The 15,564-nt window shown below is 37.3% G+C and overlaps 1 protein-coding gene across 1 annotated transcript in view; it reads right to left on the minus strand.

Annotated features, from left to right (window-relative positions):
• Window positions 1-15,564, minus strand: part of PIK3C2G (phosphatidylinositol-4-phosphate 3-kinase catalytic subunit type 2 gamma) — a 208,241-nt gene that overhangs the window by 173,989 nt on the left and 18,688 nt on the right. Inside the window, exons 5-7 of the mRNA XM_027807693.2 lie at window positions 15,094-15,205; window positions 8,218-8,320; window positions 358-428 (exon numbers count right to left, since the gene is read on the minus strand). Of these exons, the coding sequence (XP_027663494.2) occupies window positions 358-428; window positions 8,218-8,320; window positions 15,094-15,205 (286 nt within the window). The remainder of the gene's footprint in view (window positions 1-357; window positions 429-8,217; window positions 8,321-15,093; window positions 15,206-15,564) is intronic.

The following is a 15,564-nucleotide window of genomic DNA, read 5'->3' on the forward strand; positions in this document are numbered from 1 at the left end:
TCTGTTACTTTTACAGCATTTACTTTTGAAAATTCTCCAAGAGCAACGCACACATAAAAATTATGACTCCTTCAATCCTGGGAATCTTTGGAAAACATGAAAGTTCTAATGAAATCTTTAATGACATGGAAGGGAGAGAATGGGGGAAAATTACACAGATCTGTAAATGATTATAGATTTTTGCTAAGCAATCACAAGAAGGTCTGAAAAGTCTAAAACATCAGACCAAATTTCTTTCTCTTTGGTATCATTCCTGTCCTCCCCAGTAGGTCTTGGGATTGTCCTTTGAGGCCAGGAGGCTCACTACAAAGATGAATAACTGCAAAGAGAAATACTGTTAAATACCAGTATTCTTACCGAGTCAGTCTCCAGCCACAAGTGTCTTCAAACAGCTGATTCACACTGAACTGTCTTTGGTCATCTTCCTGCTGTTGAAGAGAGGGCATAGAGTGAGATATAGTGTTCTGATATGAAGAATATATGTTGGAGAGATTTGCTTGGTATTTTCCAAAGTTGGCATGTTGATTTAGAAACTCTCAGAGTGTTCAGGATGTTTCAATCTGAAATTTAGTTTGGTGAATCTCTCTTGTGTTACGCTGGGTCATACTGTATAGAAGGCCAAACCAGATTGTCATGGTAGTTCCTTCTAGCTAATATAGATTAAGACTATAGCCAGGCCTCAGCAAACCCTGGCTCTGCCTTCTTGTTACAGGCAGCAGAAGGTACCCCTTTATACACTTCTGATGCAGCAGAAATCAGTTTGCATCCACAACCAAAGTGCCGTTTCCTTTTCTAAGAGAACAGAATGGAGTACATTTGTAGCATCCTTTGCAACCCCTCTGCAGGGACTTGTTTTAGTGAAGAGCCACGGAATTGATCAAAGCCCTAAAGCATTTTTCGTATGAGGAGAGGCTGACCTGGGACTGCTTAGTCTGGAGAAGGGAAAGCTCAGGGGAAATCTTAAAAATGCGTACAAATATCTGATGGGAAATAATGAAGACAAGTGAGTCAGACTCTTCAGTAGCCCTTATTGACAGGACAAGAGATAAAGGGCAGAAATTAAATACAAGAAATCCTGTGAGGTCCCTTCCAACCTAAATAATTCTGTCATTTTGCCTTATTTGACACATTCTGCTGACCAAACCTGTCCCCATTCAGATATAGTCCTTTCTCCAGCCCCATGGATTTGCTAGGCATGTACTGTTAGCAAGTGGCACCACCGCGTCCTGAAAATGCTGCCCTTTTTCTGACTCATGTTTGAACCCATATCCCTATAACTCGATGGGAAAATTACTGAGGGTCTTGTGACAAGCATGACCTCAAATTTATTGTTCAAGGATTACAAAGGGAATGACATTATGAAGAGGTATAACACTAGGATGGGTGGAGGGATGAGAGAGAAAAGAATTAAATAAGAAAACAGAAGCAGGAGAGCAGCACAGCACATAGGCATCTAGTGGTGATGAGCTTCTGTTTCCCTAGTGGCTAGAACAGGAGCCAGACATTTTTCTTAGTATCTCCAGAAATGCAAATGATGGCTGGGATGGGCACAGCTTAGGCAACCAAGTTACAGACTATTTATTTACATGTGTACTGATCTAAAATATTTGATTGCTGAAATGTGAAGCAGAGGAGAGAAATTATATTTGGCTGAGGATCCAGAAGAATCTGAAAGATGACTCCATTTTAAGCTGGACTAAACTAATGAAACTTCCAAATTCTTTGTGAAGGGAAGACAAAATGGTTTAACCTTAAGCAAAACATTTCAGTAAAGAAAAAAATTCCATCTGTTAATCTTTTACTGTTATAACATTCACACAATAAAAAAAGATTTCAAGAAAAATGAGAACAGCGTAACCCAACAGTGATTAAATATGATTCATGATTTTTCCCCCCTCTTAAACAGAATTTGAAAGAAAATTTCCATATTCTAAAGGAAAAAAGTACCGTTGTCTTCTTGCTTGCTTAAAAAAGCCTTCTCCTAATATTTTGAATGCTAGTGAATTCAAATATTGGAAGCCTGTTCAGAATAAGGTGAGCACATTAGCATTTTTTCTAGTGCATTGAAGTATAATACTGGTTTAAATCTAACATTCCTAAAAACTTGTGTTTCTGCTATGGTTGGATTCAATTAAAATATGTTAACTGACATGTGAATTAATTCACACTAATTTTGCTTTAGATTGCTATATAGGGATTTAGCAATAGCACCGTTTAAGGAGCAGGAACTTGCTGAGCTAAATACATTACAGATGTTCTGTAAAGAATTCCCACCTGGAGTGCTACTATCTCTTTTATCACATTGTGGCAATAAATGAAAGATGAATTAGACAAATGAAATAGAAGGGGGAAAAGTAAGAAAAACACTCTCATGCATTAAGCCCTGAATATATGCGTCTTAGACCTAAGCACTATGCTCCACTTGGTCTGGGCATTTAATCTTATACAAACGCCTCTGTTCCTTATCTCAGTGTATTGACATGAGAGTGTCAAATGTTATTGTAATGGAGAAAATAGGGTAAGTATTTGGGGGGCTAGGAGATGCCTTTGAGAATAGATGGTCTTTCCTCAGCTGATTTCAGAATCTGCCTCTCAACCCCACTGAACTGCTCCTACAAAAATAGCTTATAGATGCCAGTTTCCCGAGTGCAGTACTAACGGGGCTACATATGGCTATGACCTAGTAACTGCTAGTTTTGCTCACAACTCGTCTTCTGTCCATACCATACTCCTGAGGCTTGGAGCACCTTGGACCTCGGACAGTTATCAAGCTGCTCCAATGTATGCTAGAGGACTGGTAAAACATCTGAAGCTTTGAGAATATTTTGTACTGCTACCATAATCGGAAACAAGCATTTCAGGAATGAAATAGCAGCCAGCACTCCATAGCTGCTTACTATAACATCATGACTTGAATTTGCTGCCTCTAGACAGAGCAATAGTCATTCACATCCATCTTGACTCTCAGCAAATCATACTTCTTTTTTTTTTTTTTTTTTTTTTTTTAAGTCACATTACCCTACAGATGAGTAGTGTAAATGTTCTGCAAAATCCACCCTGCAGTTTTGTAATGTCGCTGCATGCTTAGTGGTCATGCTGCCACCTCTGGAGACCTTACAAATAGCAGAGCACATCTGAACTGAGCAATCATAGGGACAAGGCTTGAGCTACAGAACAAGATTGATAAATGACAAACTGCCTCCTTCTGCTCATACACTGACAGTACTAGAGGACAGGGAGAGATGAACTTGGAAACAATGTGATACAGACTGAAGGAGGAAGCCCTGAAGCTTAGAGAGACATTTGATATGTGTGATTGATAGGAACCCAGAAGCTTAAGGGGATCTGATGGACTCGGGCAACAGGCGGGTGTATGAATTATTTAGCACCTGAATATATGTGGGCGATTATTATATAGAAGGGCTGACAAGATATTCATATGTTTCTGTGATACTTGTTAAACTATAACCTTAGTGGAGTTTTCTATAAAATAACATATTCCAAAGTTCATAATTTGAGAGTCCACACAGATTAACTCACAAAAATAAACCCTGGCTACATATGTGCATAACTCTCTGAGATAGCTGAAGAATCTTAAGGGTCTCAAAATTTGTGCCTTTACAAAAAAAAAAAAAAAAAAAAAAAAAAAAAGGCAGCACACTATTTTCACATCTTTTTATAGGAATTCTGATGATGGGGAATTTATTTTCCAAAAACTGCTACTAAGTCTGTGACTTTCAAAAACATTTTACAACCGGAGCCAACAAGTCTGACTGTGAGCTCAGTGCAGACTGCCTCAGCTCCTTGAATTTAGTGTGGTTGGAGCAGGTTTGGTTTCAAAAGACTCCCAGAAAGTGAAAGGAAACACTGCAGCTTTCAATGCACCATGGCCTGTGTCTCCTCTGTTAGGTTTTGTCTTTTCCTGACAGACTGGCTGGTGCTCTGCCTGTGAGCAGGACCTCTCCTTTCTGATACAAGTGCTCTGTCACAAGCATGCCCTGGAGCTGGAGGAAAACTCTGGGTCTATGACTTATGCCAGCTCAAGAGCTGCTCATGTTCTTTGCTATTATTAGTAAGCTGAAATAACTTCATGGCCTGAAGCTTTCAGAGCCATGTCAGTTACCGTAAAAGAGCGATCAATAATTCACTTGAAGATGGTAAAACCTGTTGTAAGTTATGAATTACAGTTACACAAATTCTTTGAGACAATAAATGTTTTCTAATGGCTTGAACACTGCTAATTTGTCTTCCAGGCTTGCTAAGTTACTTGTCTGAAAGACTATTTTTGTTTGTTTGTAATCATTCTACCTGGTAATTACAACCATTTTCAAAACGTGAAACATCAAGAAATGCTCAGTCTCTGCTCCTGGCCCCCACAGTGCACTGCAATACATTAAACCTCATTTAGACTTGTCAAACTGCAATAGAGTTGAAGCAGACTGAGAATATTAATAGAACATGAAACATTTTACAGTAGCACAATTTTATGGGATACTTAAATACAAGAAAAGGCTCCCTTCTATCTGAGGTGCTACACAATCCCTCTCTAAAGAGTCACAAACATTTAAATAATGGAAAACCCCATCTTGTCATGATGGACCACTGACTTTTCTCATCTGTGATTATGTTTGGAATGTTAACAATTCATTAAGTCTGGTAAAAATAATTAAGACTGGTATATATGAAAATAATATATATATTTTTAAGGTTCAGGAAATATCACTTGCTGGTTGCTTTAGTCCAAAAATCCCTTTCTGGAAGCAAGTGAGGCTCTTGTTAGAAACCCGTAAGCATTCTTTGGTGCCTGTCCACTGCAAAAATTCATGCTTTCCCCAGATAATCAGTACGTGGGGAAACTCTGAAAAAATGGATCTCTTGGATAGGCAGAGCACTCTCTGGAAATGTGATTTGTATAGAAGTTTCTGCTTCTACACTGTTCCATTGTGCATTTCTTTCTAAACATCACCTAGAGACTAGGAATTTAACACTTCTACCAACTACAACTTGTGGAATTTGTGCTTAGGAATTGCCTCTTAGAGACCACCTAGGTTAAAGTACAGAACAGAACAGTTCTGTAGTCAAAACAAATCTAGCAGTCATTATTCAGGATAACTGTAATCCACCTACACTGAGCCACCACTTCACAGGAGGACTATTGGATTTTCTCCACATTCATTGTCATTCTCAAGATTCCAATGTGGAGAAAAATCTGAAAGGTGCAGGATTCCCATTCCTGTCAACAGAAAATCTTTGTCTGGCTAGACTGGAAAATCAAGCTTCAGTATGTTGCTGTATTACAAAGATAACCTTACGTTCCCTGTATAAGCCTTACCTGGCAGTTTGGTAGGAGCCTAGCATCTTGAAAATTTGTGTCTTAAAAGCCTTAAAAGTGTTAAGGCTAATAGATCTCATGTCTCAAAAAAACCCAAAAACAAATTAGAAAGTCACCCACTGGCTGAATGACCTGTGACTCAGTGTAAAGCCTCAGGCCAAATTTCTTGCCCTTAACTCCTCATTTCAGGACAATTTTCTCTTTCTGAACACTTCATAACAGAATTCCAGCTTCCCACATAAGGAAAGGAAGCAAGTATTAATCTTAAAAATTAATAAAATAATTCAGCTGAATTCACAAAAGAATTGCGAACATTTAGTTATTGGTCAAATCTCATAAACTGTCTGATTAAAAAAAAAAAAGTAGAGTAGTTGCACATTACTCGTAAGTATTCATTTATACTGGTTATTAAGCATAACAGTAAAATAATAGTAATTTCATATACAGACAGATATTTTTAACTATGCTTCACAATTTTGACAGTGTTATGTAAAGTGAGCAAGAATCATGAAGTCAGCCTCCAGATGGCATTGATACAGAGTTTTGCTTCCTTAGCACACAAAAAAGCTTTAAAGCCTCAGAAGAGGCTCTTGAACATATCATTATGTTCCAAAGCAGGTAATTTTGATGATCTATAGTAACAGCAGATTTATATACAACAAATAGGTCATTTGCTCTACATTTTAGTTTTTCTGTTTGGAGACAGAGTAATATGTAGAGAATTAATCATTGACTTGGAGTTTTGAAGAGGAGATTGTCAAGACATTGTCTGAGGCTCCTTTTTTTTCAGTATGTGCGTGTAAAAAATACTTCATGCTATATGCATATATGTAGCAAAAAGCATTTGTATCAAACTTACTGATGTCACTGATTTCTCAGGCCAGAAACGCTGGAAATGCCCAGCAGGAGGGTCAATAATATATTATTTCATTTAAAAGATAGAGATACTGACATAAAAAGACTAAACAGCATTTCCACCATTACACGTACTTACGTGTGTCCATAATTATATCTAATCACCAATAATCCACTCTTTCTTTGGAAGCACTATAGGGAAAAATGAGGTCTTACATCTCCTCACACAGGATCTCTTGTCACAGATCTAACACCAGAAAGGACTATGATGACCTTCAGATCTCTTCTTAATACTGACAATGGAAAACAGGAATGGTGATTCCTGCCTCGATCTGAACAACCTGCAGTTAAATGACAACAAGGTACCACAGATACTTTCCCAAGACAAAGCTCATTTCAATGGTCACTGGACATGTTCCTTTGCTGCTGTGATATGGGGATGAGGTAAGTAAGGACTCATGAGACAGACACTTGCTTATCCCCTTCTGAAGGTATATTCAAACATCAACTTATTTTTTCTAGACTGAGAGCAAATAGTTGGCAATTCTTTGGTCTGTATAGTTTTTGAAGAAGTGACCTATTGAGGAAAACTTTCATGTTTTCTGATTTACTTCCTTTTGGATGATGTTATACCAAAAAGAATCAGTGGTTTAAAAAAATTAAATAATTAAGTGAATAATATTGATACTGCATAATGCCAATAATTTAAGTTAGGATTGTACATATCAGCACTAAATTATTCTTCTTTTATTTATACAGTGGTTGAAATATTAAATATATAGATATAGATATAGATATAGATATAGATACAGATATAGATATAGATATAGATATAGATATAGATACAGATATAGATATAGATATAGATATAGATACAGATACAGATACAGATATAGATATAGATATAGATATAGATATATAGATAGAGATAGAGATAGAGATAGAGATAGATGATATAGATATAGATATAGATATAGATATAGATATAGATATAGATATAGATATAGATATAGATATAGATATAGATATAGATATAGATTAGATATAGATATAGATATTTGGCCGCTGTATTATAGTCCTTTTTTAATGCTCTAGGTAATGTATTAAATGATGTTTCACATGATGAAATATAACAGATATGAAAAGAAAGTTCCTACCTTTTTATATTAGAAATCTGCCATCTGACCCATATATTGACAGATTCAAGCTGATAGCAGATGTATGCAAAGCAGGTAATTGGTACTATCTGTGAACAGAATCAACACACTGCCAAGTGAAACTGCCCAGAACAAAGCCTCTGCTGTACTGCAAACTCTGGGTTGGAAGTAATTCAAGGTGGTTCACTGGGAATAAAGCTCACATTTAATAGCACAGGTCAGTGTCATTAAAGCTCAGTAATCCACTGCAAGAACGCTTAAACTCAAATAATCTGAATAGGAATCTCCCTGGATTTAAGGCGATGAAAAAACATTTTTTTCTGTAAGGACTACATGTCCTTACAGATAACATTTCTGCATGTCTGCAAAAAGAACATACAAACACACAAAATTAGGCATCACACATGCACAAACACACTAACTGTGATTCTGCCTTTTATCAACATACCCTGTTTTTCAGTGATAGTGACAAGAGTCCAGATCTAATTAATTTTACATAGTACTTGGAGTGGTTTTGCACTTGTTGTATTTCAAAACATAGAAAGGCCAACAAAAATAAGAATGAAGAAATATTGCTCACCTGAAATAAACAGCACTAAATTCTGACAAAACTGATTTTTTTTCTAAAATGGTAACCTTTGGTCTTTTTCAGTTGAGTGTTTTCTACAGTAACTCACTAGATATAAGTGTGAGAGCAAAGCAGAGATGTTTCTCAGTAGGTTTCAAATGCAGTTCAGAAATAATATATGTATTATCAGAAAAGCAAATAATTTCTCTTTGATTATTACTGCAGGTTGTTACATAAAAGGATTGGTGGAACATTATTCCTTCAGAGATGCTGAAAGGAGGAGGAGGGGAAAAAAGACAACATACCGTTCGAGCCAAGCTTTGCTTCAAAATACTAGTGTCATGTAGTCGAAGCTGAATGCAGGTGGTTGCCTTGCGAAGACTTTCATGGCTGCCCAAAGTATGATTACTGCAGTTTGAGGGGGAAAAAAACAAACCAAAACCAAATGGTTACCTCTGCTTGCAACTTCCTTTCCTCCCCCCTCCCCCCCTAAAAGCACCAGTGGACTGAATTCTAAGTGCAAGGTGGATTGAATGATATAAAGCCTGTATTTGGCACCTACTTCTATGAAAACTGATGACATTTGGTTCTGGCATATTTTCTGGTGAAACAATTTAAGAATAATTGCTTAATTGTATCTTTGACCATTAAGTTCTATTGCAGAACAATGACACAGACAAAGAATACGCTAAAAAAGCTGCATGTGCTCCCAAGCCTTGAAATTATTCATGCATATTCTTCAAACCCAGATTAGCACAATTTATACAAAGTATCTTGGTTATGAATGCACCACTGCAGAATGGCTTGTAGTGCTTGATACTTAACTTGAAAAATCAAATATTAACTATAAATTTGAAAATCACATACATGAGGACAGGTGGTCCTTGATTCTCAAAAAAATCAAAGTTCTCTGTTCCCTGTGCAGCTCACACAGAGATGGTAAAAGAAGCTGTGAGTTAATCTTCCTTCTCAAATCACACACCAGCTAAACTCAGATGCAGAGCTCTAATCACTAAACTGAAGTGGTTCCTACACACTATTCTGCTGGTCAAGGATGCCCTAGCACCCCATGACAGGGGAATTCCTTGTTCTTATTTGCCTCTTCAGAGTAGCTTCTAGTCCACTTATCACTCTTGGCAATCTCTTCTAAGTTACAACACAGCCTTAGTTTATCACTCTTAAAATTACTTGGAACAAAAATAATTTCAGTTTCCCTTCCACTTTTTGTTTTAATAAGGTCAAATAATGCAAAAACTATTTCAGAGTTAAGGCAAACATCTTTTTTACATTTAAAACATCCTTTGGGATTAATGGGTAGGAAAATTTGCACTAATTTTTGCAAAGGCAAACTCATCACCAAAACAAGTCAATATGCATATCAGTTACACCTCTAGTGCATGTTCAATTAGATTCATTTTGCTTTTTCCAAGCCTCCAGCCACACAAATGGATATTCTATATTTATACAGATTTACAGCACAGCAAGTTGTTTCAGAAGTCCCTGGGCCATGAAGGAAAGATGACTCTTTTCTGGTTTGTAAAGTGCCATGGAAAACTCAGAATTCAGATGTAAACGGTGTTTCTTTCTACCTAAAAGAGCATTTGATGGAATGTCTGAATAAAACTGGCTAGATTTAGTTCCGAAAAATCTGCTTACCCTATGAATAAATCATGGAAAGTGTGAGCTGGGGGAGAGACTCCTGTCTCGCATGGCAGCAGAGCTGTCCAGCACAAAAGAATGGTTAAACTTATATAAACATGCTGTACATAATTGCCATGCAGCACAATTACAGGGAATTCATATATCTTGTAAATGTTCTGCACCTATACTACACTGTAGTTAAGTAAAATACATACTGACCACAGTGGTCACAAAAGGTGTAGGTGTGGATACGGGAATTTTGAATTTTTTTAAACAAATACATTAAAAGTCACAAAAGACAAACCCATTTCCATCAGAAACAGCAATACATAAAACAAGGTTCTAAGTTCTTCCATACATTTGCAGAATTCCTTGACTTTAAAAGCATGAAGTACAGATGAAAGACTGAGAGAAGTTAACAGCAGCACAGTAAAATACCTGTACTGGTGGAAGGCACATTGCTGCTATGCCTCAACCTTTCTCAAAATCCTTTACAAGCAAAAGACTAAGTGACCTATTCCCAGTTCCTGGGACTGTATCAATGCATAGATTATCTCGTGTTGCTCCTCAGCTCCTGCCTGTGTTACATCTGCCCATGGTTATCTTGAAATTTCTTCCTCTCCTCATTTTACCTAATCACATCTGTCTCGTGACTCTAATGATGAACTCTCCCGTGTTCCTTTCATCCTTTAGAACTGCCTCACACTGTTTTTTACCTTTTACCCCACAGTTACTCCTGTTTTTTACTATTCTGCATTACCTTCAACCTTCGGACAGGCATAGTAACAAGAAAATTACAAAGAAACACATCTGTGAGCACCGAGTCACATTTTCCCGATTTCTTCAGTATACAGGTTCCTATTGCAACGCCAACATTCTACCAAGCCAATGACAGAAATTGGTGTAGCTATACCAATATAAATGAGCCTTCTGTTAGTGTAAATTGGTATAGCTATACCTTCTTCTATAGTTACAAGTTTCTGCCACAGAGGTAAAAAAAACTATCTTTTGCAAGTATAATTGTTCCATGTCATCGTGCTTCCAGGCAAAACAAGCTACACCAACAGAAGTGGAATTTTGTTGTTATAACTACATTTACACTAGTGGTTTATGTTAGCTCTGCTGTGTCAGGCAGATACTATACATCACCAAATCCTTTATTGACATAGCGATGCTGCCCTGAAACATTGCAGTCAGAAGTACTGGCCATACAGTTGACTTCATGTCACAAATACAAAGAGAAAAGTTTTGACAGGTATTGTGACACAAGAGACTGGACAGATGGATTAATGCCTCAATAAAATAATGTGGAAACATGGTCTAGATGAAAAGTGAAGTACAAGAAACAGAGGTGTAGCTTTGCCATAGACTGACAGACTACCTTTTAGCCACTCCTAGACTGTAACACACTAAGCTGATCTGCTGCTACCTTTATTATTAAGATAAAAGTAATAAAGCCCCCTTTGGAGGACAGGATGATTATTAGTAACTGGTTTACAGTGCTCTGAGCTCTGTAAAGGAGACAGAAATAAAAATGCTACAACATTATTAACAATTTCCCACCTATTTTTATCTAGAATACTACGTGAAGAATAAAGCTTTCATAAGAATGCCATGCCAAAAGACATTAAGCAAAATGCAGTTTTTGTTTTTAAGAAACATGGTAATGAACTTGTCAAAGTAAAGTGGTCCCACAATATATCAGAAGCAGAGAAAGGGAAAAATCCCTCAGTCTCTTGAGACAGCCTCACCACTATATCACTTTGCTTCCCCACAGCAAGGTTCTCTGATGTGCTATAAGCTCCAAATCCTAACACAGTTCAATCAGACTTGGGTTTTGGTTTTTTTCTGCAAAAGGACTCAGCTAAGCAGCATCTCTGAATGAGAAGCTTAATCTACAGTGACAAGAGAAAATTAAGTTTATTTTTTACAAAGAACATATTCATCCAAAAGGTGCTTGCTTCTTATGATCCCAATCTGCATGAATATAACTCTGCCCAGTGTGTAATTAATAGCTTAAACTTCACTTTGAGTGAAAACGAATTCTTCTGTAGGTCTCAATTCTCAGAGAATAGAATTAGTAAAGCAAAAAAATGTCATCAGTAAGGTCACAGGCAAGCATGTGAGCAGAAATGATAAGCATTTAGACTATTCCATACACTGGCTCACTGTGTTAGCTGAACTGCAAAGCAGTAAGGTAACTGCAAATTATACTATGGTAGATTGTGGATAGAATTAAAATTACATAAGAAAAGATCCTTTAAAAAAAAAAACAACTAAGCCTTAAAAAAAATATAAAAAAAAGGAAAACAAGGCATGTTTTGAAATAAAGCTTTATATCCTTGGGCTACATTCCTTTGCTGAGTCTACATTACCACAACTTATTGCTAGCAGGCAGATCAATAATAAAAAATAACAAAAAAAAGCACCCCATATTCTTATATATACTTGTGATTTGTTTTATTAGGCATTTCAGGATGCCCTGAGTTTGTGGCCTGTAGTTCTAAAGGCAAAATGTCTAAATGGAGGATTGATTTTTTCTTTCACATGAGAAAGGTTTGTTTTGGCTTGCTGCTGGCATTGAAAGCAAAAAGTTATTTGACACAAGTTGCTTAGCCCCAATTTAATTTATTTGTATAAAACATCTTTCATGAAGGGTATCATAAAATCATTTTTAGGCCATCCATTCTAAGTCTAAGGAAGGACAGGAAACTGTGACAGCAAGATTTAAAGGTAGATGTAAAAGGTTTGGATAATGGGATGATAAAGTGAAGAATTTTTAGAAACAGCAGGTGGCCCTCTAAGAAATAAAAGATTATTATGAACAGGACAAGTGTAAAGGAGTGGAGAGCACACCCACAGCTGGGAAACCTGGACAAGGAGGGAGAAGGAGGGTCTGTAGATACATATGAAAATCAGAAACTTCCATTAATAGTGGCAAAAATTGATGACACAAATAGAGACTCTTTCAAGGAGTGTCTCTTTCTGCTTCCAGATCCACTTAGACTGAACATCTAAGAAAGGAACTGCAGCAAATCAAGTGGGGAAGTAACTAACATACACCTTACAATGACAGAAGGGGCAAGGACAAAGTGGCAACAAATCCTGATAGCTTCTACAGGCCCTGTAAGAAAAACTTGAGGGAAAAGGAAGTGCAGGAAGAAAAAGAAAGCCTGTAGGTTGAGGCAAGGCCAGGATTTCTCATCAGTAAACAAAATGAACTTAAAAGACCAGAAACCAAATGAGATTCCAAATCAGAACTTCACAGATGGCTCTATTAAGGACTGACCTACAGCTTATACACAGCCTTCTGAGTTTTGTAAAATTTGGATATTTGAAATCTGACACTGGTGAGTCATATAGGATGTGAACTCAAGGAGATCTCCACAGGAAGGGAATAATGGATGACGAAAGCTTGTGCACTTAACACAGAAGTATTTTTTCCCTATCTCTTTCAAAGCTAAACGGATTCTTGAAATCATCAAGTCTTTCAGGTGCTTCTGCAGAAGGCAGGGTGAAGTGCTTATTAATACAGTCCAATATAATAGCAAATTAAAGCTTTAACAGATCTTCACAATGTTATCTGGTTCATTAAACCACTCTGGTCTGATAAGAATTTATCATGTCACATTTTTGGCTTTACTTTAGTTTTTTTCTGGGTTACAGTAAAGCAGGAGCAGCAAAGAATTTATTCCCTTTGCTGCCTCATAATTTGGGGAACTTCTACTGGAATTCATCGCTGAACAATTTCCAAGTACTCTTCTGAGGAAGAACTCTGTACAAGTACATCAAATCACTCTGTTAGCAACATCGTGAGGAAAGCAATTTGTGCTAAAAGATTGCCCAAACATAAGAAAAATTTCACCCTGAGGCAACTCCGCAGGCCATGTTAAGCTACCCAAGGGATAATAATGGTCTGGGGTTCCAAATTTCAGATACAGGACTCTGATGAGGAGGCAGAAGAAGGGGAGCTGAAAGTACGACATAGTGCAGAATTGCAAGCTGCTGAGGCCAGAAGTGCAGCTCAGTGCTTTCTGCATAAGAGTGAAGGAGCAAAGCAAAAAAGCTGACAACATTATTGACCTTGTTTCACTGCTAATGAGACGTGCAGAGATGCTGCAAGTGCAGGAATTTAAACAGTCTGCTATTGATGCATTCTTCCCACCAGTGAAAATAAAACTGTTTAGAACATACTGTACACTGTACTGAAATGCACTGAGCTCACCCTCAGTACAGTGACTCATTATTTCCATTTGTGTTAGCAATTAGTTTGCAATGAGAAGGGAGTCTTGAAAATAATAATAATAAAAACCCCCAAACCTCTGGCTTTTTATGTATTTAACAGATCTATGTGTGACCTACACTCAGTGGTTCTGGTGTTGCAATGCTTTGCACAGTGCACTGCTGTACTAGCTTCTGCTTTATGGAGGTTTGGACAAGAGTGGGCTTAGAAATGTTGTAGTCTCCATCTTTAGTTGCAAAGCATAATTCATCATAAACATCTGAACATTTGACCTGTGTAAGAGCAAAGTGTCCAAGTTGGATATAGAACAAAGCTAATTACACAGTGTGAAACCTGCTCTCACAACTACATTACTTTCATTAATCAAGTTGACTTGCTCCAGGCTAGTTCTGCTAATCTTTATGCTATACTGCAAACAGGACCGCTTCAAAATATTTCCCTTTTGATTATAGACATATTCTATTTTATTTAATGTTCTTTATGTCAACTGATGAGCCATGATTCCTGCAATGCCAGCTTAACATGTTACCACAGAGAACTGCCAACTTCTCCCATTCTGCCAAAAGTCACAGTCCCTACAGTACAGCTGACAACAGCCTGCACTTTAGCTGCTTCAACACAAAATCTGCTCACTTTTGCTGACAGATGAATTTAAGCTGCCAGAGGTTAAGAAACAACTAGCTGAGGCCAGTAGTGCCTTCAACCACCACAAGAGTTTACTTGAATGAATGTGAATCAGAGCATTTACTTCCTTACTTGTAGACTACATACATTCAGAAATACTGGTTTGTACATACAATGTGTTTTTCTTCAACTTGCAGTCAGCATCAAAGTGCTGACTTCATTTGCTTTGCTACTGGTACAACTGGATATGAAGTAAAATCACCTATTATGCAGCTGTATAATACTATCTCCTCTTTTTGGTGACTTCCCACTTTGAGGACATGCATACCTCCTCAAGCTTATAACACTCCTGTGAGATACTGGGAGGAGCAGCATCCTTGTATTACAGATAAGAAAGACCAGAAGGGCATTGGAGTGAAAGAAATTAAGGTTGCACAAAGTTTACATAAAGGGGCCAGAATCTGACTCCTTGCACCAGGGCGCACCATCATCTCTGTAGAACATAATTACCATGTGTTCTGTGAGTTTCAGAAACTATACATTAAGTGTTTGGAACATAATGTTCTTACCCTCCCTATGGTTCTCTTTACATGGCACATAAGCAGAGTGCATCAAAAGCCCAGCTCGTATTACACAATACATACTCAATACCATGTCCTAATGAGATACTTACTTTTGTAAGAATTCATCAGACCCGCAAACACTTAGAAGGCATTCCTCCTGGACTGAGTGTCGATTTGTGCAATGGAGGATCTCTACAATAAAGTCGTGAGTGATACAGCCACCTGTAAATAAAGATAGCAAGAAAAATTAGTAGTAGCTTGCAAGGGAATTCCAGGCTAGATACTTGAGCAAAGAAAATAAGATATATATAATTTTTTTTTTGCAATTCTTAACTACTGCTGCAGACTAGCTCCATCAAGAGGAATTAGATCAAGCCACACCTGATTTTTTTTCTTTTGTTTTTTAAATTTTGCTTCGAAATACTCGTCACAGAATCTATGTCAATTTTGAGGCAGTTAGCAATTTTTTAGGTAGCTATAATAAAAAGCTGAGCAACTGTTCCATGCAGAAAGGAAGAGACAAGTGGCAATGTTATTCTTTTTTTGTTTCTTTAATGTTCATGATGAATTTCTTGGTACAT

This window comes from Falco cherrug, chromosome 5 (assembly GCF_023634085.1).
Source record: "Falco cherrug isolate bFalChe1 chromosome 5, bFalChe1.pri, whole genome shotgun sequence".
Taxonomy (NCBI): domain Eukaryota; kingdom Metazoa; phylum Chordata; class Aves; order Falconiformes; family Falconidae; genus Falco; species Falco cherrug.